The sequence below is a fragment of the Balaenoptera physalus genome, assembly GCF_965194825.1.
Source record: "Balaenoptera physalus genome assembly, chromosome: 1".
Classification (NCBI taxonomy): Eukaryota; Metazoa; Chordata; class Mammalia; order Artiodactyla; family Balaenopteridae; genus Balaenoptera; species Balaenoptera physalus.
Window position 1 is genome coordinate 41911402 of NC_138882.1, and position 22069 is coordinate 41933470.

The window sequence follows — 22069 nt, forward strand, 5'->3', positions numbered from 1 at the left end:
CCGTGCTTTGCAACAAGAGAAGCCACCTCAATGAAAAGCCTGCACACTGCAACAAAGAGCAGCTCCTGCTCGCCACAACTAGAGAAAGCCTGCGCACAGCAACAAAGACCCAACGCAGCCAAAAATAAATAAATAAAATTTTTTTAAAAAAGAATGCATATATAACTGAATCACTGCTGTACAGTAGAAATTAACACACTGTAAATCAACTATACTTCAATAAACTAAATTTAAAAATAACTATCACAAAAAAGAATGTGATAATACTATATTATGTGGTTTTAGATAAAGAGATATCAACATAATTAAAGTCTCTGCCTTTTATCTGCTCTCTTAATTATAGTAAAACAAGTTAATTCCCTTGGTAGTTTCACACCTTTTATCTTCTAATCCACTTTCTCATCCATTAAATAAGGTATAATAGGTTAAGCCAAGTTCCTCTTTTTTGTAAGGTAATTAAATGTTCTAAGCACCTTAGCACTTCCTAGAAAGGGGTAAATTCTAAGATCATTACACAACAAAACAGTCTTCTCCCAAGAAACTACTAAAAATGTCCTCAGGTATGTCTCTATTCTTCCCTTGCTTGCAAGAGGAGAATGATATAAGAGCCAGTGTACACAACACTGGAATACAGAATCACAACCCAGGGAGTGTTCATTCTTCATCCATTTAACCTTTATTTTGGTTGCACTGTGGTCATTCACACTCAAAACTGTACTGCATTATAAGCATTTTAACTTTTTTTCCTGAATATAAATAGATTGTGTGCTTCCTTTTGACAGGCACAAATCCCTCAATTTGTTGTGTCTTTCCCCAAAAAACTATCTTCTCCAGGGCTTTGCAAAATATTTAAGAAAGGAAGGGGAAATGTATTATAAGGGCCATTGTGTGATCTTACTGAAGTTTATAAGCAAGACAGCTTCCTTATCTACTTTAGACTTGTAGGGAAGTTTTCGCTCTCTTCACAAGATGTTCTAAAACAAACAAAAGGAAAGACCAAAAGCTAGCCTGGTGACTGACTGACTGACTTCCAAGATTACCCTCTCCTAGAGAATTTCGCAGAGTCTCTGTCTGCACCTTCCAATAGGGGAGCAACTAGCCACCTGATGGCTGCTGAAGCCTTAAAATGTGGCTAGTAGGAAAGGAGATGAGCTGTAAGTTTAAGACAGATTTGAAAAGCTTAGTATGAACAAAAGAATGTAAACTATCTCGTTCATTTAACTATCTCGTTCTTTTTTTAATTATTACAAGTTAAAACGATATCTTGGACATGGTTAAATAAATGTTATTAATTTCATCTATTTTTTCTTACTTTTAATTTCAAGTTACATACATGGCTTGCCTTGTATTTTCTATCGGACAGCACTGGTCCAAGTAATTAACAATACCCAGCTGCCTCTAGCATCTACTTCGTTCCCTCCCGTGTCCCGGGCTGCTTCTAACCAAGCGTGGGGCACCGTTAACTCTGCCGAAGCCTGCTGTGCGCTCTTTCTGACCACTGAGACCGGGGGTGTGGAGACAGGGGGTGATAAGACAAGACTGGGCCCGTACCCACTGCGCATCTCGCAGCACGGGCTCCCGAATCTCCTCTGGCAGCGCGTCCCCCAGCTTTTGCACGAAGCAGCCGCACAGTTCTAGCATTTCCGTCACGGCCCGCTTCGAGGTGCAGCGCACCCGGAAGTCTTTTCGGGAGGTGGCAAGGACCGAGGCTCCATCGTCTGTTCCGGCCACTCTCTCCACGTCCCGTGGAGGAGAAAGGGACACCGACTCAGCCCCCTCCATTTTTCCAACTTGAATTGTGGGCGGGAACTCTGGGAGCGGAAGAGCTGGTTCCCCGGGAGGAAGGAGCATACGTCCGGCCGGAAACTCGGCCCGCAGCAGCAGCGTTCCGCCTGAGGCTCCGCGGGCAAGTCGAGGGATTCAGTGGCTGTGGCGATGGGGGCGGTGGGCGTAGGGCTGGTGGACTGTCACTGCCACCTCTCCGCCCCGGACTTTGACCACGTATGTGAGGGCGAGGTCGGGCCCGTGGGAGCAGGGAGGCCCCCATCCTTTCCCTTCAGACTATCCTTGTTCTCCTCCCTTAGAGCGAAGCCCCAAATCCTCCCAGGCCCCCGTCTGTGGTCCTGTGCGACTTGCTCCTTACTCCCTATTTAATCTCACTCACAATGATTTTTTTTTTTTCCCATCCCGAATATCCATAAGCCCTCTATCTCCACTTGGCTTTTATTTGCTGTTACCGGCTACTGGAATTCTTCCCCCTACCCCGCCTTGGCCCGGCTGTTTATCCTACCAGCCTCTCAGCTCCGGGCAGAGAATCGACTTTCCCCAGGACGCCGTCCGCGAAACTCGGGCTCACTACCGCACGCCGCGTGCTCCAGTTCTACAGGGGAGCGAAGCAAACAAAAACCAGCGCGCGCGCACACACACGTAATTTCAAAGTGTTTTACCCGCTACATTGGAAACTAGAGACTAATAATAAAGAAGAGCGGGGTCTATTTTAGGGGAAAAACCTCTCAAGAGGTGAAGCTTAAATTGGTGCTGGAAAGACCAAGCGGTGAGTGCATGGTGGTGAGGAAAGCAGGCGGGTTGCAGGCCTCCAGACAAGACAGAATTTGGACGTTCAAGCTACCGAAAGGCTGGGTGGAGCCTGATGAGCTAAAAAGAGAGACGCGTAAAACAAGACCGAAGAGGTTTGCAGAGGATTCGTGAGGCAGGAGTTCGCATTTCATTAGAAGCACAATGGGGCTCAGTAAAGGGCTTTGTTTTTTAAGGAGAGAGACAAGATCTGATAATCCATTTAAAAACCATTTTGCTGATGTGTGGCTAATGGACAGAGGAGAACAAGAATGGAAGCTAGAAGACCAGCTTGGAAGCTTTTGCAGTATTTAGACTAAAGATAGTGGTTGCAGGGGAGTTTGAGAGAAGCAGATGGATTCAAGGTATATTTTAGAGATAGAATCTGTAGTACATGCTCAGAGGAATTGGATGTGGAAAGAGAGGGAAAGGGAGAACTTGAGGATGCTGTAGAGAGGTGGTGGTGCTGAGATGAGGGAAAACTGAGGTTGGAGAGGGCAGGCAGAAAGAATAGGTTTGTTGAGGAGAAAATAGTTATGTTCCGCACATGTTGAAAACTAATACCCATCCAAGTGGAGATGTCATATGGTCATTTTAAAATGTGAATCTTGGGTTCAGGAGAGATTTATAGGCTGGAGATAAAAACTGGGGACTCATTAGCATAATGAGTATAGTAATAAGAGTACTTAAGGTGAGTCAGAGAGAGAAGCATAGGGTTCTGAAATCAGATAGAGAAGAGAGAGCCAGTAGAGGAGACTGAAAAGTAGCAGCCAGCTAGAGAGGAGGATTTGCAGAAGCCAAGAGTGGAAAATATTTCAAGAAGGAAGGAGTGGACAAGTGAGGAGTTTCTAATGCTGTTGAGGGGTAGAGTAGGAAGACAGAGAAGTGTCTTTTATATTTGACAATAACAGTTTCTGTTTTAGTAGAGTGGGAACAGAAGCCACATTTTACTGAGAGAGTAAATGGAAGGTAGGGTCAGCATAGGCTCTTCACATTCCACCACCCTGTTCCTTGCCATCATTGTCATTCTTTATGGTGCCTCAACTACATTGATATACACAGCCAAAGGACACTTATCCATCTAAAATGATTGTGATTACTTATGTTTATTTTAGGATCTGGATGATGTGTTGGAGAAAGCCAAGAAAGTAAGCCAATACCTATAATTGCCCTTTTTTTGGTTGTTTTTATTTTCCTCCTAATTTTGATCTAAAACAACTTGAAATTTAGTTATACTATGTTGTTGTTACTTCAATAATAATAAGTTAATAATAAACAGAATTTATTGTTTACTATGTGCCAGGCACTGAGCTAAGCCCATCCTGTACATTATGTCATTTAATGTTTCACAGCAAGCTTCTGAGGAAGCTACTATTTTATAGCCAACCGTTACCCATTTTATAGATGTGGAAACTAAGGCCTAGAGATTAACTTGTCCAAAGACACACCACTAGTAAGTGATGCAGACAAGATAGTCTGAATCCAAAACACATTCCCACAGCCACCGTGCTTACCAGCAATATGGAACAAATTGGTCCATCTGTCAGTTCTTGAATTAACATTCTGGAGATCTTGGAGAAATTATAAAAGTTTTCTGAAACAGTTTGATTTGTGTGGGGAAAAAAATTATTAATCTTTGGAAGTATTTATGAAGTTAGCATTTTGTGGTCTTCCCCAAAAGTGATAGTCAGAAATGGTTGCCATTTTTGCATACAGCCATCTTTCACTGTGTTAGCTTAATTAGGAGTATGGGGTTTGGAGTTACACAGGGCTAGTGATCTTGGACAAGTTATTTGACTCCATCCAAAACTCTGTCTTTTGATCCATCCAGTGGATTACAGCAATGCCTATGTCATAGGAGTATGTAGATTAAATGGGGAGTAATATTTATATTCACCGAACGTAATACCAGAAACATAGTAACTACTCAGTGATAGCTATTATGATTATATTGATGGAGCGTGAGTGAGCAAGGATAACTAAAAGCATAGAAAACTTTAAATTTTTATTTAATTATATTGGATGTATATTGTTTGAGACTCTAACTATTCTATTCATTTTTGTTGCAGGCCAATGTTATGGCTCTTGTGGTGGTTGCTGAACATTCAGGAGAATTTGAAAAGATTATGCAGCTTTCAGAAAGGTGTTACTTCTCATTAAGAATTAGAAAGAGTTGCTAATAAGGATGCAGTTATGATGTCATATTTATAACATCAAAGATCATCAGTTTTTAAAGAGAATGAGAAGAAAAACGATCACATTAACATAGCCCTAAAACAGTTCTTTCCTACTTGTTCTTCGGAGTAACTTTGTCTCCTAGTCTAATATTCTGTTTTCTTAATTCGTTCTACATTTTTAGGTATAATGGATTTGTCCTGCCATGCTTGGGTGTTCACCCAGTTCAGGGAGTTTCACCAAAAGACCAAAGAAGTGTCACGTTAAAGGTAACAGTCTTATAAAACAAGAACCATAAAAAAATCATGATATCTTTTGACTCAGTACTCCTCCTCTTTCAAATTAATATTGTAAGGCAATAATCCAAAAGAAAGAAATTCTGTCTTCTTTCACAAAGATGTTTGCTACAGCAGTTATTTGAAATAGGGAAAAAGTGGAAACAGCCTAGAGGTTAGGAAATAAATAAATAACTAGTTAACTTATACAGTGTTAAATATAATGCTACAATGTTAAATATAACTATAGAAAGTGTGGATTATAAGGTTTATGTAGTAACATGGAAAATGTTTACAGTATAGTGTAGGGAGACAAGCAGGATACCAAATGGTTTATTCACTGTGACATCCATGTAAAAATATATTCTATAAGGAAAAGACTAGAGAGAAAAGTACAGAAATTATACTCGTGATGGTCTGGTAGAGTTATAAGCACCTTGTTTTCATATTTTTTATCATGTTGTCATATTGCTTTGACAAAAAAAGTGATAAAATATCCAGAAAAAGATAGATACAAATTCATAGATGCGGTACTATAAGGGAACAGATGAGTTCAAGTACATAGTGTCTTCTTTGAACATTGAACTATCCCTATAGGAGTGCTCTTGATCTGTTAAACTGCATTACTTTTATACCCTCTCTAAAAAAATTCCTACCCACAAGATCTCACTGACTCACAGTAGTCAATATGTCTTATATTTCAGACTTGTCTCCTGACTCAGCATCAGGGAGATGCACAGTTTCCTGAGTGCTTTATTACATAATGAGATTGAAAGCCCCATGTTGAAGAAGTAAAGACTTTTTGTTATCTATGAATAAATTAAGATATGAGGACTATCATTTTTTATAATAATATATCTGTATTCCTACATTAGGATACCTGAGGTAGTTCTACTTTTTTTTTTTTTTTCTTTTTTATTTCCATTACTCTAGGGGGTGGATCAAAAAAGATCTTGCTGTGATTTATGTCAAAGAGTGTTCTTCCTATGTTTTCCTCTAAGAGTTTTATAGTGTCCAGTCTTATATTTAGGTCTCTAATCCATTTTGAGTTTATTTTTGTGTATGGTGTTAGGGAGTATTCTAATTTCATTCTTTTACATGTAGCTGTCCAGTTTTCCCAGCACCACTTATTGAAGAGACTGTCTTTTCTCCACTGTATATCTTTGCCTCCTTTGTCATAGATTAGTTGACCATAGGTGCGTGGGTTAATCTCTGGGCTTTCTATCTTGTTCCATTGATCTATGTTTCTGTTTTTGTGCCAGTACCATATTGTCTTTATTACTGTAGCTTTGTAGTATAGTCTGAAGTCAGGGAGTCTGATTCCTCCAGCTCCATTTTTTTCCCTCAAGACTGCTTTGGCTATTCGGGGTCTTTTGTGTCTCCATACAAATTTTAAGATGATTTGTTCTAGCTCCGTAAAAAATGCCATTGGTAATTTGATAGGGTTTGCATTGACTCTGTAGATTGCTTTGGGTAGTATACTCATTTTCACAATGTTGATTCTTCCATTCCAAGAACATGGTATATCTCTCCATCTGTTGGTATCATCTTTAATTTCTTTCATCAGTGTCTTATAGTTTTCTGCATACAGGTCTTTTGTCTCCCTAGGTAGGTTTATTCCTAGGTATTTTATTCTTTTTGTTGCAATGGTAAATGGGAGTGTTTCCATAATTTCTCTTTCAGATTTTTCATCATTAGTGTATAGGAATGCAAGAGATTTCTGTGCATTAATTTTGTATCCTGCAACTTTACCATATTCATTAATTAGGTCTAGCAGTTTTCTGGTGGCAGTTTTAGGATTCTCTATGTATAGTATCATGTCATCCGCACACACTGACAGTTTTACTTCTTCTTTTCCAATTTGTATTCCTTTTATTTCTTTTTCTTCTCTGATTGCCGTGGCTAGGACTTCCAGAACTATGTTGAACAATAGTGGTGAGAGTGGACATCCTTGTCTCGTTCCTGATCTTAGAGGAAATGCTTTCAGTTTTTCACCATTGAGAATGATGTTTGCTGTGGGTTTGTCATATATGGCCTTTATTATGTTGAGGTAGGTCCCCTCTATGCCCACTTTCTGGAGAGTTTTTATCATAAATGGGTGTTGAATTTTGTCAAAAGCTTTTTCTGCATCTATTGAGATGATCATATGGTTTTTATTCTTCAATTTGTTAATATGGTGTATCACGTTGATTGATTTGCGTATATTGAAGAATCCTTGCATCCCTGGGATAAATCCCACTTGATCGTGGTGTATGATCCTTTTAATGTGTTGTTGGATTCTGTTTGCTAGTATTTTGTTGAGGATTTTTGCATCTATATTCATCAGTGATATTGGTCTGTAATTTTCTTTTTTTGTAGTGTCTTTGTCTGGTTTTGGTATCAGGGTGATGGTGGCCTCATAGAATGAGTTTGGGAGTGTTCCTTCCTCTGCAATATTTTGGAAGAGTTTGAGAAGGATAGGTGTTAGCTCTTCTCTAAATGTTTGATAGAATTCACCTGTGAAGCCATCTGGTCCTGGACTTTTGTTTGTTGGAAGATTTTTAATCACAGTTTCAATTTCATTACTTGTGATTGGTCTGTTCATATTTTCTGTTTCTTCCTGGTTCAGTCTTGGAAGGTTATACCTTTCTAAGAATTTGTCCATTTCTTCCAGGTTGTCCATTTTATTGGCATAAAGTTGCTTGTAGTAGTCTCTCAGGATGCTTTGTATTTCTGCGGTGTCTGTTGTAACTTCTCCTTTTTCATTTCTGATTTTATTGATTTGAGTCCTCTCCCTCTTTTTCTTGATGAGTCTGGCTAATGGCTTATCAATTTTGTTTATCTTCTCAAAGAACCAACTTTTAGTTTTATTGATCTTTGCTATTGTTTTCTTTGTTTCTATTTCATTTATTTCTGCTCTGATCTTTATGATTTCTTTCATTCTGCTAACTTTGGGTTTTGTTTGTTCTTCTTTCTCTAGTTTCTTTAGGTGTAAGGTTAGATTGTTTACTTGAGATTTTTCTTGTTTCTTGAGGTAGGCTTGTATAGCTATAAACTTCCCTCTTAGAACTGCTTTTGCTGCATCCCATAGGTTTTGGGTCGTCGTGTTTTCATTGTCATTTGTCTCTAGGTATTTTTTTATTTCCTCTTTGATTTCTTCAGTGATCTCTTGGTTATTTAGTAACGTATTGTTTAGCCTCCATGTGTTTGTCTTTTTTACGTTTTTTTCCCTGTAATTCATTCCTAATCTCATAGCGTTGTGGTCAGAAAAGATGCTTGATATGATTTCAATTTTCTTAAATTTACTGAGGCTTGATTTGTGACCCAAGATGTGATCTATCCTGGAGAATGTTCCGTGCGCACTTGAGAAGAACGTGTAATCTGCTGTTTTTGGATGGAATGTCCTATATATATCAATTAAATCTATCTGGTCTATTGTGTCATTTAAAGCTTCTGTTTCCTTATTTATTTTCATTTTGGATGATCTGTCCATTGGTGTAAGTTAGGTGTTAAAGTCCCCCACTATTATTATGTTACTGTCGATTTCCTCTTTTATAGCTGTTAGCAGTTGCCTTATGTATTGAGGTGCTCCTATGTTGGGTGCATATATATTTATAATTGTTATATCTTCTTCTTGGATTGATCCCTTGATCATTATGTAGTGTCCTTCCTTGTCTCTTGTAACATTCTTTATTTTAAAGTCTATTTTATCTGATATGAGTATAGCTACTCCAGCTTTCTTTTGATTTCCATTTGCATGGAATATCTTTTTCCATCCCCTCACTTTCAGTCTGTATGTGTCCCTAGGTCTGACTTGGGTCTCTTGTAGACAGCATATAGATGGGTCTTGTTTTTGTATCCATTCAGCCAGTCTATGTCTTTTGGTTGGGGCATTTAATCCATTCACGTTTAAGGTAATTATCGATATGTATGTTCCTATGACCATTTTTTTAATTGTTTTGGGTTTGTTTTTGTAGGTCCTTTTCTTCTCTTGTGTTTCCCACTTAGAGAAGTTCCTTTAGCATTTGTTGTAGAGCTGGTTTGGTGGTGCTGAATTCTCTTAGCTTTTGCTTGTCTGTAAAGCTTTTGATTTCTCCATCAAATCTAAATGAGATCCTTGCCGGGTAGAGTAATCTTGGTTGTAGGTTCTTCCCTTTCATCACTTTAAGTATATCATGCCACTCCCTTCTGGCTTGCAGAGTTTCTGCTGAGAAATCAATTGTTAACCTTTTGGGAGTTCCCTTGTATGTTATTTGTCGTTTTTCCCTTGCTGCTTTCAATAATTTTTCTTTGTCTTTAATTTTTGCCAGTTTGATTACTATGTGTCTCGGCGTGTTTCTCCTTGGGTTTATCCTGTATGGGACTCTCTGCGCTTCCTGGACTTGGGTGGCTATTTCCTTTCCCATGTTAGGGAAGTTTTCGACTATAATCTCTTCAAATATTTTCTCTGGTCCTTTCTCTCTCTCTTCTCCTTCTGGGACCCCTATAATGCAAATGTTGTTGTGTTTAATGTTGTCCCAGAGGTCTCTTAGGCTGTCTTCATTTCTTTTCATTCTTTTTTCTTTAGTCTGTTCTGCAGCAGTGAATTCCACCATTCTGTCTTCCAGGTCACTTATCCGTTCTTCTGCCTCAGTTATTGTGCTACTGATTCCTTCTAGTGTAGTTTTCATTTCAGTTATTGTATTGGTCATCTCTGTTTGTTTGTTCTTTAATTCTTCTAGGTCTTTGTTAATCATTTCTTGCATCTTCTCAATCTTTGCCTCCATTCTTATTCCGAGGTCCTGGATCATCTTCACTATCATTATTCTGAATTCTTTTTCTGGAAGGTTGCCTATCTCCACTTCATTCAGTTGTTTTTCTGGGGTTTTTTCTTGTTCCTTCATCTGGTACATAGCCCTCTGCCTTTTCATCTTGTCTGTCTTTCTGTAACTGTGGGTTTTGGTCCACAGGCTGCAGGATTGTAGTTTTTCTTGCTTCTGCTGTCTGCCCTCTTCTGCTGTCTGCCCTCTCAGTTCTACTTATTTTGAAACAAAATTACTTTTAATTCACTTCAGGTAAAAATAAATATTTATCCTGTAGATTTCCTGAGTTGTTGATATGATAAAATTAGCTAACTTGCTAGAGAGTTGCAATTCCCAAAATGTTGGGGATGATAGCAGGACAGTGTTTCTTTCATTTATGTAGAGATTTATACTAATAGTCCTTCATTTCGGTAGTCAGTCAACAAGTGTTTAGTGAGCATGTACTATATTTCAAACACTGTTCTAAGCACTATAGAGTAAAATCCCTCTCACAGAAGCCAGATTCTGGATTGGGGAAGGCAGTCAATAATTAGATACATGAACTAAGTGCTTTAAAGGCAATGAAACAAGATTATGTGATGGGGATTGTGGATGCTGGTTTTTAGATTGTGTAGTCAAGGAAGGCCTCTCTGAGGAGGTGACGTTTGAACTGCAACCTGAATGCAGTTGGCCATGCAAAGAGAGGGGTCAGAGTGTTGAAGGCAAAGGAAACAATGAAGCACAAAGGTCCTAAGGTAGTTACAAGTTTGATGTGGTCAAGAAATAGAAAGAGGACTGATGTGACTAGATGGAAGAGGGAGGAATAGTGAGGTCAGAGGGGTTGGGCAGGGATCCCCAATCACCTCATACAGGGCCTTGTTGGATTGTCATTTACATCAGTGGGGGATTTAAAGTAAGGAGTGACAAGATATGATTTCTGTTTTGAAAAGATCCCCTTGACAATGGTGTGAAGAATCAATTTTGAAGAGGGCAAAAAAGGAAGAAGGGAGAATAGTTAAAAGACTGTTGCAATAGTCCATGTGAGAAACGATGGTGGATTGGACCAGAGTGGTAGCAGTGGAGATGAAGAGAAGGGAGTGGATTTGGCATATTTTTGGCATGAATGTAGAACTGATAGGACTATTTAACTTACAAAACTAAATAAAATACCAACAACATACAGGTAAATCTAGATTCTCAAAGCAGACAGGAACTCAGCAAATCTCAAGATAGCCCACTGGAAAAGACCAGAGTTAAGCAGTTTTCTTCCTGATGTGCTTGTAGTCGCCACAATAGTTTAGTTTTCCCATCGTGGTTAGATTACAAGCTCCTACCATGTGGTACAAAAGTAGGTATGTACAATAGTAAGTATCCATTAAATTACCTTGGTTTATAAAATGAAAATTGCCTAGCATCACACAAATCTTTCAGCATATTCCTGAATTAACTCATTCAATAAATATTATTACCAGGCAGAATTTAAGCCCCTGGGATACCCTGGGGAATCACAATTCACTGTCTACAAGCTACTGCCCCCTCCAGGCAGGGCATGTGCTGTCCAGTTGGCTCCTGTCCCTACTTAACCCACTTCACTCATTTCGGTTACACGCCTGACCCCTGTTCTAAAGGTTCTGAAGACTAAACATTTTCTTTAATAAAAAAATCAATTCTAATTATTTTAAATCATTCAGAATAAATCTCATCTCCTCCCTCCCCTTTGCCCTTCCTTCTTCCATTCTTTCCTTCTCTCTCCTTTCTTCTTTCAATAGCATAGTGGAAACAGCATGGGCTTTGAAGTCAGAGAGACTTGGCCTACTGGCTTCTGTGATCTGTGGCACTTAACTTTGCCAAGTCTCAATTTCCTCATTTGTAAATCATGAATAATTATTTAGTTGTAGTATTCCCAGTCATAGAGTATAGAGGTATAGGATATTTTAAAACCCCACAATAGAACCATTAGCTGTTAAAGAACTTGAAACTTTATGGAGGAAGTGGGAATAGAACTGAAGTCAGATTTAGACCTATGAATGTCCTTATAAATATTTTTACATCTATTAAAATGATAAAGACCGCACATACATTTACACGTATTGAATCTGTGATATGAATTATATTAATTTCTATTTACTATACCTGACTTGCCAGAAACTTCCAAAATATTTCATGAGGAATTGGAACAGTCTCATTGTAAATTTATTTTGCTTCTTTTTATAGATAATACATATTCCAAGAAGAAATTTTTCCCTGTATCTGGTCTTCATCCAAATGTGTAATTTCTTTCTGACTGAAGACTTTCTAAGTATCAAACATTTCCTGAGTAATCTCTCCAACTTCTCCAGTCCCTTTGAGGTCCCACAGACACACAGTAGTTTGGATGTTTGATATGGAAAATCTTTGCCTGACACTTTGACCTACTCAGCTATTGCCAGACATCTTCTCTGGTATTTAGGGTTATATACTCTTAGCTCCACATGACAATATTAATTCTTCATTGAGTCTACTGGAATATCTAAGGCCTTGATTTAGCCTTCCTCATCTTCTTTTCTCTCTCTTGAGGTATAATTATAAAATCTCCTCTTCTTCCTCTACCATATGGTTTACCTCCCTTTTCTTAATTCTCCCTTGTTCTGATTATCCTCACTAGAAGTACCTTGAATTTACATATTCTGAGACTAAAATCCTAGACTTAAAATATCTAGAAGCAAATTTTCCATGTATTTGTCTTTTCCTTGTCTTAAAGAGATCCCTCACAGGGGGATTTCTTTTTAAGTGGAAATAGTAATATGGAAACTAACAGTACACAGTTACTTCAGTAGTTGGCAAACAACATATTTGTGATATTTAGTATGTATATTGTTGAACCTTTAGGACAAAAGTAGGCTACACAGGACTATAAAGACAAAAGAAATCAGTGAAAATAGTGCAAAGGATGTATGGGATTATCACTATTAAAAATTCACAAGCCATCAGTACCCTAAGAGGAGAACATAGCAGTGCACTCCCAAAAACTCACAAAGGTGACCACCTGGTGGCTTTCTTCTCTCTTGCTCAGCTGTTCCAGGAAATCCAGTTCACTCCTCCTAAATGCCAGGAAATGCCTCCTAAACAGAAGGAAGGGTTTAAGCGGGAATCTTCATAAGGAGTCATGTTCTTGGGACTTCCCAAGTGGTCCAGTGGCTAAGACTCTGCACTCCCAATGCAGGGGGCCCGGGTTCAATCCCTGGTCAGGGAACTAGATCCCACATGCCACAGCTAAGAGTTTGGCTGCCGCAACTAAAGATTCCGCATGCCACAACTAAAAGATCCTGCATGCCCCAATGAAGATCCCGCACGCAGCAGTGAAGATCCTGTATGCCGCAACTATGACCCGGCGCAGCCAAATAATAAATAAATAAATAAATATTTTTTCAAAAAGGAAGTCATGTTCTTGTAACCTAAATGGATGTGGGATGTTTGTACTCAAATTTCCAGACAGAAGTACTCATCATTATAGAAGGATTACATTCTTAGTTCCTCAACTGGTTAAAGGTATTGACTATGTAAAGGACCCAGTACAGCATACTGCCTGGCATATAATAGGTGTTTATACAAAGCCTGTAAAATACCCTTCTCCTTCTATTTTAATAAATTTACTTTTTTTTCATTCTAGGATTTGGATGTAGCTTTGCCCATTATCGAGAATTATAAGGATCGATTGTTGGCAATTGGAGAGGTAAATACCCACTAGCTGATCAAATGATTTCTAATCCAGACTTTCATGTGATAGATGAAAATAGTCCTTAATTCAGTATTGGTGACTATAACAGACTTGGATAATTATGTTCACCCTGTTCAGCTGAATAATAACTTGTCAGTACTTCCTCAATAAGCAAAAGCACTTAGGGATAAAACAATAGAAGCTTCCCCATGGGCTTATGTTAATGGAAGAAAACTATTAACATTTCAATATACTTTGCTCTTTTTTTCCTTTTGCTTACATAGGGTTATGTCTCTGGTTAGTTAAAATAGTATATACAAGCATACTTTAAATAGGTTAGAGTTTATAATTAAAGAACATTTTTTATTAAATAATTTACAGTTGTGAAACATCTTATCACTTGGTAATTCCACTTATAATTAAAGATAAAAGATAAGAATAGCACTTATATTCAGAATCTAGGTTATCGCGATGCATGCCAGAATAGAATCAAGGGAAGCAGTCATTTATAATCTTCACTGTCCAATGTGGTTACCACATGTAGCTGTTGAGCACTTGAAATGTGACTGGCCCAAATTGAGATGTGCTATCAGGATAAAATGCACTGAGGATTTCAAAGTCTCAGTACCTCAAAAAAAGAATGTAAAATAACTCAATTTTTTTCATTGATTATGTGTTGATATAATAATATGACTATACGATAATATTGGTAATGTTTTAGATATAGTGGATTAAATATATTATTAAAATTAATTTCACCTGTTTCTTGTTAGTGTTTTTAATGTAGCTACTGGAAACTGTAAGGTTTGTGTATGTGGCTTGTGTGTATGGCTCCCATTATATTTCTCTTGGACGGTACTGCTCCATAATATGTCTTTTGGGATTCATTAAACCATAAACATGTAATTCTGTTTTATTTTTCTGTTATAGGTTGGACTAGATTTCTCCCCCAGAACTGCTGGCACTGATGAACAGAAGGAAGAGCAAAGACAAGTCCTAATCAGACAGGTCCAATTAGCCAAAAGACTAAATTTGCCTTTGTAGGTTAATTATCATCTTTCTATATTAATAGTTACAGAGCAAATTAAGTAATGATTCTCCTGAAATTGAGCTCTACTTTTCTTTTTCTCTGAATTGCTTTAATATAACAAAAATAATAATTTCATATTAAGTACTCAAAAAGAATTTTTTTGTTGTTTACCAGAAATGTTCACTCACGTTCAGCTGGAAGACCCACCATCAGCCTCTTAAATGAGCAAGGTATTTAGGTTCCTGAGAAAAATGTGCCTAATGTTTAAGTTTGACAATTCCAGTCCATATTCTCATAGAACAAGCCATGCTTTACTTGATTTCTTAAAGGGAAGGGAATGGGTCAAGGGTAGAGATGGAAATCAACTAAGATGGTTTTGCAAGTCAGCCTACTGTTTACAAGGTTTTCAGTGTGATTATGATGTTTATCAGGCCAGGATAAAGCAAATGAAAAATTGGATCAAGTAATTTTAATGACTTAATTTAAAAATTAGCAGCTCCAACATTTTAATCAGCTTGTGTGAGAGAGGAAAAAACAAAGCAAAGAAGGGTGATCATGTTGAGTTACTGTTTTGCATGTTTTATGGCTGCTGCTTTAGAAAATGGTATTATACAGATTGTGGCCATCTTATATAAAATGCACTGTCATCTTCACCAGTTGTTCCTAAAGAAAAAATACTTCACATAGGATTGCTTTTCAAATTTTTAAAGTGCTGTCCACGGTAAGAAATATACTTTATTTTGAAACTCAATATATACATATACGTACTGTTTTTGGCACTGACTTTATTTCGAAACTCAGTATATACACATACAGAGAACTGACAAAAGTTTAAGAAGCAGCACATCTGTATGTATGTGTGTATACATATGTGTGTGTGCGTGTGTTATGCACACAAATATATAAGCACACACTGGCCAGTCGTGACCCACTAATTTGATTTCAGAACTCACGGTAGTAACCCACGAAATGTCACACCTACCAACAGTATCAAATAGTGAAGTAAACATAATTGCCTACAACTAGAAAGCACTGTATTTCTCAGTGGTGAGTACTGAATCCCCCTGGATTCACCGAGAACATGATTTTTGTGCAGGCTGAGCAGCCATCCTTTAAGAACTGGAGATGGTTTTTGTGAAACTAACTCTGAGTGTTGAATTTGTGAGTCATTTATTTTCTCATTTCTTCTTTCACTAGCATCCTTCTTAAGGACAATTTGCTTAAAAACCTATTAGGAACAATAATTTGACAGTTCAGAAACTTTTGGAGAAGGTTTGATGGTATAGGAAGTTTAAATAATTGCTCAATTGTATTTATTAATTTTATTCTGAAGATTAAGAATTTACTATATTTTTATTCTACTGGTTGAACACTATATGTTTATCTACTCTTTAGAAATCATAGAACCTTATAGTGACCGACATTTACTTAAAATCTGTGTTGTTCAATTTGATTGGTGGGAAAACCTCTCATTAAGGAAATAAAATGGAACTGTGATTTATCTTTAATTTTTGAGAGGTGCTGACAAAGTGTTGCTGCATGCATTTGATGGTCGGCCATCTGTAGCCATGGAAGGAGTAAAAGCTGGGTACTTCTTCTCAATTCCTCCTTCTATCATAAGAAGTGGACAGGTAAATTCTTTCATTAAACCTCATTTTATACTTTGTGAAATATACTTTAAAATATGAACTTTTATTATATACTTGTGATACTATTCTGGTTTCATTGCAAAAATTAATCTTAGGTCCCTACCTCATACTTACATAAAGAGTAACTCAAAAGTGGATCAGAGACCTAAGTATAAGAGCTAAAATTATAAAACTCTTAGAAGAAAACAGATCTAAATCTTTGTGACCTTGGATCAGGCAGTGTTTTCTTAGCTATGACACCAAAGGCACAAGCAACCAAAGAAAAAAATAGATAAATTGGATATCATCAAAACAAACTTCCACTCACAAAAAATTGGGCAGCTCATGCTCAAAAGACCGGAACTTCTGATAGCTTTCAGAAAAGGGACTTTAAAGGCAGTGTGAGGGAGGAGGCTGCAGGGTATGTGAGCAGCTTGTGCTCAGTTCTCGAATTGGTTGGCATCAAGGTGAAGTTTTGAGCATCATCAATCTTCTGGTTTCAGCTGGTCTGGGGTCTACATGCTTGAGGTCAGCAGTTTCCATCTGGTGAGAGTCTGCTTCCTGTAACAACAGCTTAGGAGTGTGTGTCAGGCCTCTATCTATAACTTTCAGGGAACTGGGAATTTGGTGACTCTGCTATGTGGCGAATTCATAGTCTAAGTTGTTACCAGTTTTCCGACCCAACAGCTATTCATTGCTCCTACATCTTCACATTTCCTAATCACTAACTCTTTTTTTTTTTTTAATTTATTTATTTATTTTGTTTATTTATTTTTGGCTGCGTTGGGTCTTCCTTGCTGCGTGTGTGCTTTCTCCAGTTGCGGTGAGCGGGGGCTACTCTTCGTTGCGGTGCATGGGCTTCTCATTGCGGTGGCTTCTCTTGTTGCGGAGCACGGGCTCTAGGCGCACGGGCTTCAATAGTTGGGGCACGAGGACTCAGTAGTTGTGGCTTTTGGGCTCTAGAGCGCAGGCTCAGTAGTTGTGGTGCACGGGCTTCATTGCTCCGCGGCATGTGGGAACTTCCCAGACCAGGGCTTGAACCCTTGTCCCCTGCATTGGCAGGCGGATTCTTAACCACTGCGCCACCAGGGAAGCCCCCTAATCACTAACTCTTGAACCAGCCTTTTGAGACCCAGGGGAGGCCTGGGAGACTTAAAGCAAAAGCAGTTTACTTCAAAATACAGGGACACTGGGCCTTATATATGGTTTCAGGTGGAAAGTTCTAGAAATGTCAATTAGGTCATGTTAATTGATAGTCCATGATTACTTTTATTTTTTCCTACTTTTATCATTTGTGGAGAAATTTCTTATTTATTTATTTTAAAAATTTTATTTATTTATTTTTGGCTGTGTTGGGTCTTCGTTGCTGCGTGCGGGCTTTCTCTAGTTGAGGGGAGCAGGGGCTACTCTTCATTATGGTGCACGGACTTCTTATTGGGTGGCTTCTCTTGTTGCGGAGCACGGGCTCTAGGTGCGCGGGCTTCTGTAGTTGTGGCAGGTGGGCTCAGTACTTGTGGCTCATGGACTCTAGAGTGCAGGCTTAGTGGTTGTGGCTCGTGGGCTTAGTTGCTCCATGGCATGTGGGATCTTCCCGGACCAGGGCTTGAACCCCTGTCCCCTGCGTTGGCAGGTGGATTCTTAACCACTGTGCCACCAAGGAAGTCACTCTTCCTTGGATCTTTCAGTAGGCATATGATATCAGATGTTTGGGTTCTTGCTGGATGTTACCTCATTTTTTGCTCTTGGTTACTACTCTTTGGGTTCCTAGAGGCTTCGGATAATTTTTGGCAAAGAATGTTTCTTCTTAAATCTAACCATTAATGTAGAATGATGAGAACATAGTGAACATTTATTAATTGAGTATTAAAGCATGAATTTTAGATTCTTGCAGAGTAGTATGCATTGACATGTGGGTTTAATGCTCCTTATTTAATCTTTACTTCTCATGTTTTAAACTTACTAGCTTTCTCTTTTCTCTAAGAAGCAGAAGCTTGTGAAACAGTTGCCTTTAACTTCGATTTGCTTGGAAACAGATTCACCTGCACTAGGACCAGAAAAAAAGGTAAATGATTTTCTAATTTCTACATTATTTAGATTGTATCTTTTATTTGAACTATTTTCAGTTTAGCTGTGTTTCTCATTCCAGTGCAAATACAATGGGATCCTACTTTAATGCTAGGTTGAAAGGTTATATTGACTTAATCTCAAGTCTTTTGTAAATATGACTGTTGTGCTACAAAGAATATTATTTGATATGGGTCATGTCCTAATTTATGTAATATTGAAATCCAGACCAGTATAGTAAAAAGCTTAGTGTCTAGAGTCAGAAAGGCCTGGATTCAAATCCTGTCTCTGATACCCATTAGCTGTGTAACTTTGGGCAAGTTCCTTAATCTCTCTGAAACTGTTTCTACATTTATAAAATGTAGGTAAAATAATAGTAAAATACTTTGAAGTATTACAGTGGGGATTAAATGAAGTAATGTATATGAAAGTGCCTAGTGTGTCTGGTATATAGTAGATGCTCAATAAATGTTTTTCTTCTTTTAATTAGCATGTTAAAATAAGCCTCAATTTCTTTCAGTACAAGGATGTATTGATATAGTCATAGATTTATTAATGTGATCTTTGCTGTGCATTTTGTTATTGTAGGCCACAAACAATCATATTTTAATTATTGCTACCATTATAAATTATAATTATCTGAAAGGAAGACAGTAGTGCCTATTACAATCACCTACCACTGTGTAGCTTACTAAGTGCCCCTGACTGCCCATCAGAGCTGTCTCCATGCCTCCCAGATTCAGAGGACTGGCACTTGAGAGTAAGAGGTTTGGGAGCAGTACTGATGTAATTGTTAATAAACTATGATTATTTGTAATTACATTATGATTATTTTGCTAATTAATGTCCAATTAGTTACATAATTTTATAAATCAGCTCTTGTAAGAATATAGAAGAGGAATGAAAGAATAGAGGATTATAACCACATTTATTTTCTTGTTTGAGTGTAGGACAGAATGGTACAAAATTGCCTTCCTAGTTAGTGTGAAATAGGATGAAAAAGACCTAGCTTTTTCACCCTAAACAGACATGAATTTCAAATGCTCTTATAACTCAGTTTTATGTTTGTATTTAGATGATTTGATAAAAATTGTGGGTTTCTGGCATAGTGCCTTGCACATAGTAGGTACTCAAAAACATTTATTGAATAAATGAATTTTAAAACTGAGGAATTCCCTGGCGGTCCAGTGATTAGAACTCTGCACGTCCTTCCTGCAGAGGAAGTACACAGGCACGGGTTCAATCCCTGGTCGGGGAACTAAGATCCTGCATGCCGCACAGCTCAGCCAAAAAGTAAAAACAAAAAAAAAAAAACTGAATATGCTTTTTGTTAAGTAAAATGTGTTTGTTCTAGAAAAATAGAAAACCCAGAAAATCATAAGAAAATAGAACCATCTACCACTGAAAGGTTACCACTATAGTATAGTGGTTAAAAGCATAAACTCTGATGTCAGGTTGCACAGGTTTAAACCTCAACTGGGCTACTTACTCGCTGTTTAGGATCCCTTCTTATCTGTAAGAAAGGGATGCTAATAATAATAGTACCTATCTAACAGAGTTATTGTGAGGATTAAATGAGAAATTCCATGAAAACCTTAGAACAAAACCTTGCCTACAACAAGCACTAAATAAATGAAAGTGCTTATGTCCTTCCACACTTTTTTATGTCCATATATGTACACATAATATTTTTTTCATAAAAACAAGATTAGCCTCAACACATCATTTCATAACTTGCTTTTATGTGGTGAACACATGTAAATGTCAATAAATATACTTCTCCTCATCATGTTTAATAAGTATATAAATTTTAGTGTGTGAATGTGCCACAATATATTTAACTTGATACTGTCATTTAGGTTGTTTGTTTCCAACACAGTACAGTTGACCCTTGAACAAGAAGCGCTTAGGGGTACCAACACCCTTCCCACCCCCCCACCCCCACCCCATACCATGGAAAATACATGTCTGTCCACCCTCCACGTCTGCAGTTTTGGATCTGCGGATTCAGCCCTCATTTTCATGGTTCTGCATTCACAGATTCAACCATGCTTGGATTGTGTAGTACTGTAGTATTTATTGAAAAAAAAATCCATGTATAAGTGGACCCACACAGTTCAAAACCATGTTTTTCAGGGGTCAACTATATTATAAACAATATGATGAATGTCCTTGAACCTAAATCTTGGTGCACATTTTTCATTGTTTTCTTAGGCTACGTTATCAAGGTTATTTTTTAACCTTAACAGTTATCTTATTCCTCTGAACATTATCATCCTGGGTAGATAACTTAATAATAAAAACAATAATATATTTCATCAAATCTAAATGCCACTGATTGTAGATGTACCACTGTTTTGTGACCATTAAGGAAAAAAACACTACCAATTACACTTTCACATGCCACTGAATGTCAGTAAAATATATATCAATTTCAGAGATGTTAAGTTAGGGGAGAAATGCATCTTAGAATCAGTGAAATATGACCACATAATCTATGTAGTCTTCCAGACACCATGGCATTACTTGAGTCAAACTGTAATGTAGCCTGTGAGGTGAAATGGCCAAGCAACCTTTGCAAGTACTCACTTGAGGAACAAACCAAAGGACAGTTAATTCATCAGTCAGGCAGGTCACCAAGTGTCCACTTCGTGCAGACTGCTTCATATGCTAGGTGCTGGGACCTCGACTGGTAATACCCCAGGGCTCTTTTCAGGAACAGCATAGACTTACAGTTAATGTTGTAGCCTTAGCTTTCAAGCTGAAGCGCAGGGCCTTTTCCTCAGCTTCGCCTCACCCCCATTAAAAAAAAAAGTGCTCATCAGTTGTTTTGACCAACTCATTTTCATCTCTTTTATCTACAGTCTTCAAGGATTGCTTCTCTTGAGTGTCATGTTTGATTAATGTCTGCTTTGTCTGTCTCAGGTACGGAATGAGCCCCAAAACATTTCCATTTCAGCAGAATATATTGCCCAGGTGAAAGGGATCTCAGTGGAGGAAGTTATAGAAGTGACAACACAGAATGCATTGAAACTATTTCCCAAGCTTCAGTACCTGCTCCCGAAATAGCTTCATAACAAAATCAACTGCAGAGGGCACTGTTTGAGAAAAATTAATGTTCTGATGAAGAGTCTGAACTGAAGAAGCCATTGTATCGGGATTATAATTTTAGAGAAATAGTTTTCTTAGAAGTAAAACTGGGCTTAGATCCTAAAACCCTGGGTTCTAATTCTACCTTGCACTGCTTTTCAATTAACGGAGTCCTAGCAGGAGATTGGGAAATACCACTGCTTCTTACTTTGCCCTGTTAAATAGAACCACCAAATGAACTGAAACCATTTCTTCTGGCAAGGGTGGCTCCCACAGGTAAGAAATAAGTGCTACTGTGATGGCATGGAATAGGCTAAAGTTTGATCCTTTACCATCTGTTTGATTTCCCACAGGATTTATCCAGTGAAAGGAGAGTGTCTAGTTTCTTATACTATCAGAAATCTTATCTTTTCTGGGTTTGCAAAATTGAACTTTTAGTACTTTGAATTATCTCTCATTTTAAGAGAAAAATGTGCAAGGTTTTTATATTGATCTTAGATTTTGACTTATAAGGCCCATGGTTTGTGCAATGACCGTTAAATACCAAGCCCACAGTTTAGTTAATAAATTGGTTTTAAGTTTCAGTCTGACTTCTGTCACATGTTTAAAATGTACATAGCTCTATTAAAAATGTATCTGACTTTTTTGCATGCAATAATATTTTATATTTTTACGTTTTAAAAATCTCTGGTATGAAAAGAGTCCAGTGGATGGTGGTGATAGTAGCACAACAGTATGAATGTGCTTGAAGCCATTAAACTATACCCTTAAAAATT

At 37.8% G+C, this 22069-nt stretch overlaps 2 protein-coding genes across 13 annotated transcripts in view; one reads left to right on the forward strand and one right to left on the reverse strand.

Annotated features, from left to right (window-relative positions):
• NSL1 (NSL1 component of MIS12 kinetochore complex) overlaps window positions 1-1851 on the reverse strand; it is a gene marked incomplete at its 5' end in the record, with an annotated part of 81941 nt that extends 80090 nt beyond the window's left edge. For all 4 annotated transcript variants that reach the window (XM_082472007.1, XM_082472005.1, XM_082472006.1 and 1 more), the window contains one exon: window positions 1552-1851. In XM_082472007.1, coding sequence (XP_082328133.1) covers window positions 1552-1851 — 300 coding nt within the window. The remainder of the gene's footprint in view (window positions 1-1551) is intronic.
• A 12-nt stretch (window positions 1852-1863) lies between these two features.
• TATDN3 (TatD DNase domain containing 3) lies at window positions 1864-22069 on the forward strand. Of its 9 annotated transcripts, none has more exons than XM_082472032.1 (10): window positions 1864-2001; window positions 3690-3722; window positions 4644-4717; window positions 4934-5018; window positions 13434-13496; window positions 14412-14521; window positions 14686-14741; window positions 16030-16142; window positions 18103-18201; window positions 21129-22069. In XM_082472032.1, exons 1-10 carry the CDS (start codon window positions 1936-1938, stop codon window positions 21270-21272), a joined length of 843 nt encoding a protein of 280 aa, XP_082328158.1. In that variant the 5' UTR covers window positions 1864-1935; the 3' UTR covers window positions 21273-22069. The 9 variants fall into 9 exon arrangements, with proteins under 9 accessions (XP_082328158.1, XP_082328159.1, XP_082328160.1 ...); XM_082472033.1 differs by having other exon boundaries at window positions 18121-18201; XM_082472034.1 differs by having other exon boundaries at window positions 18124-18201.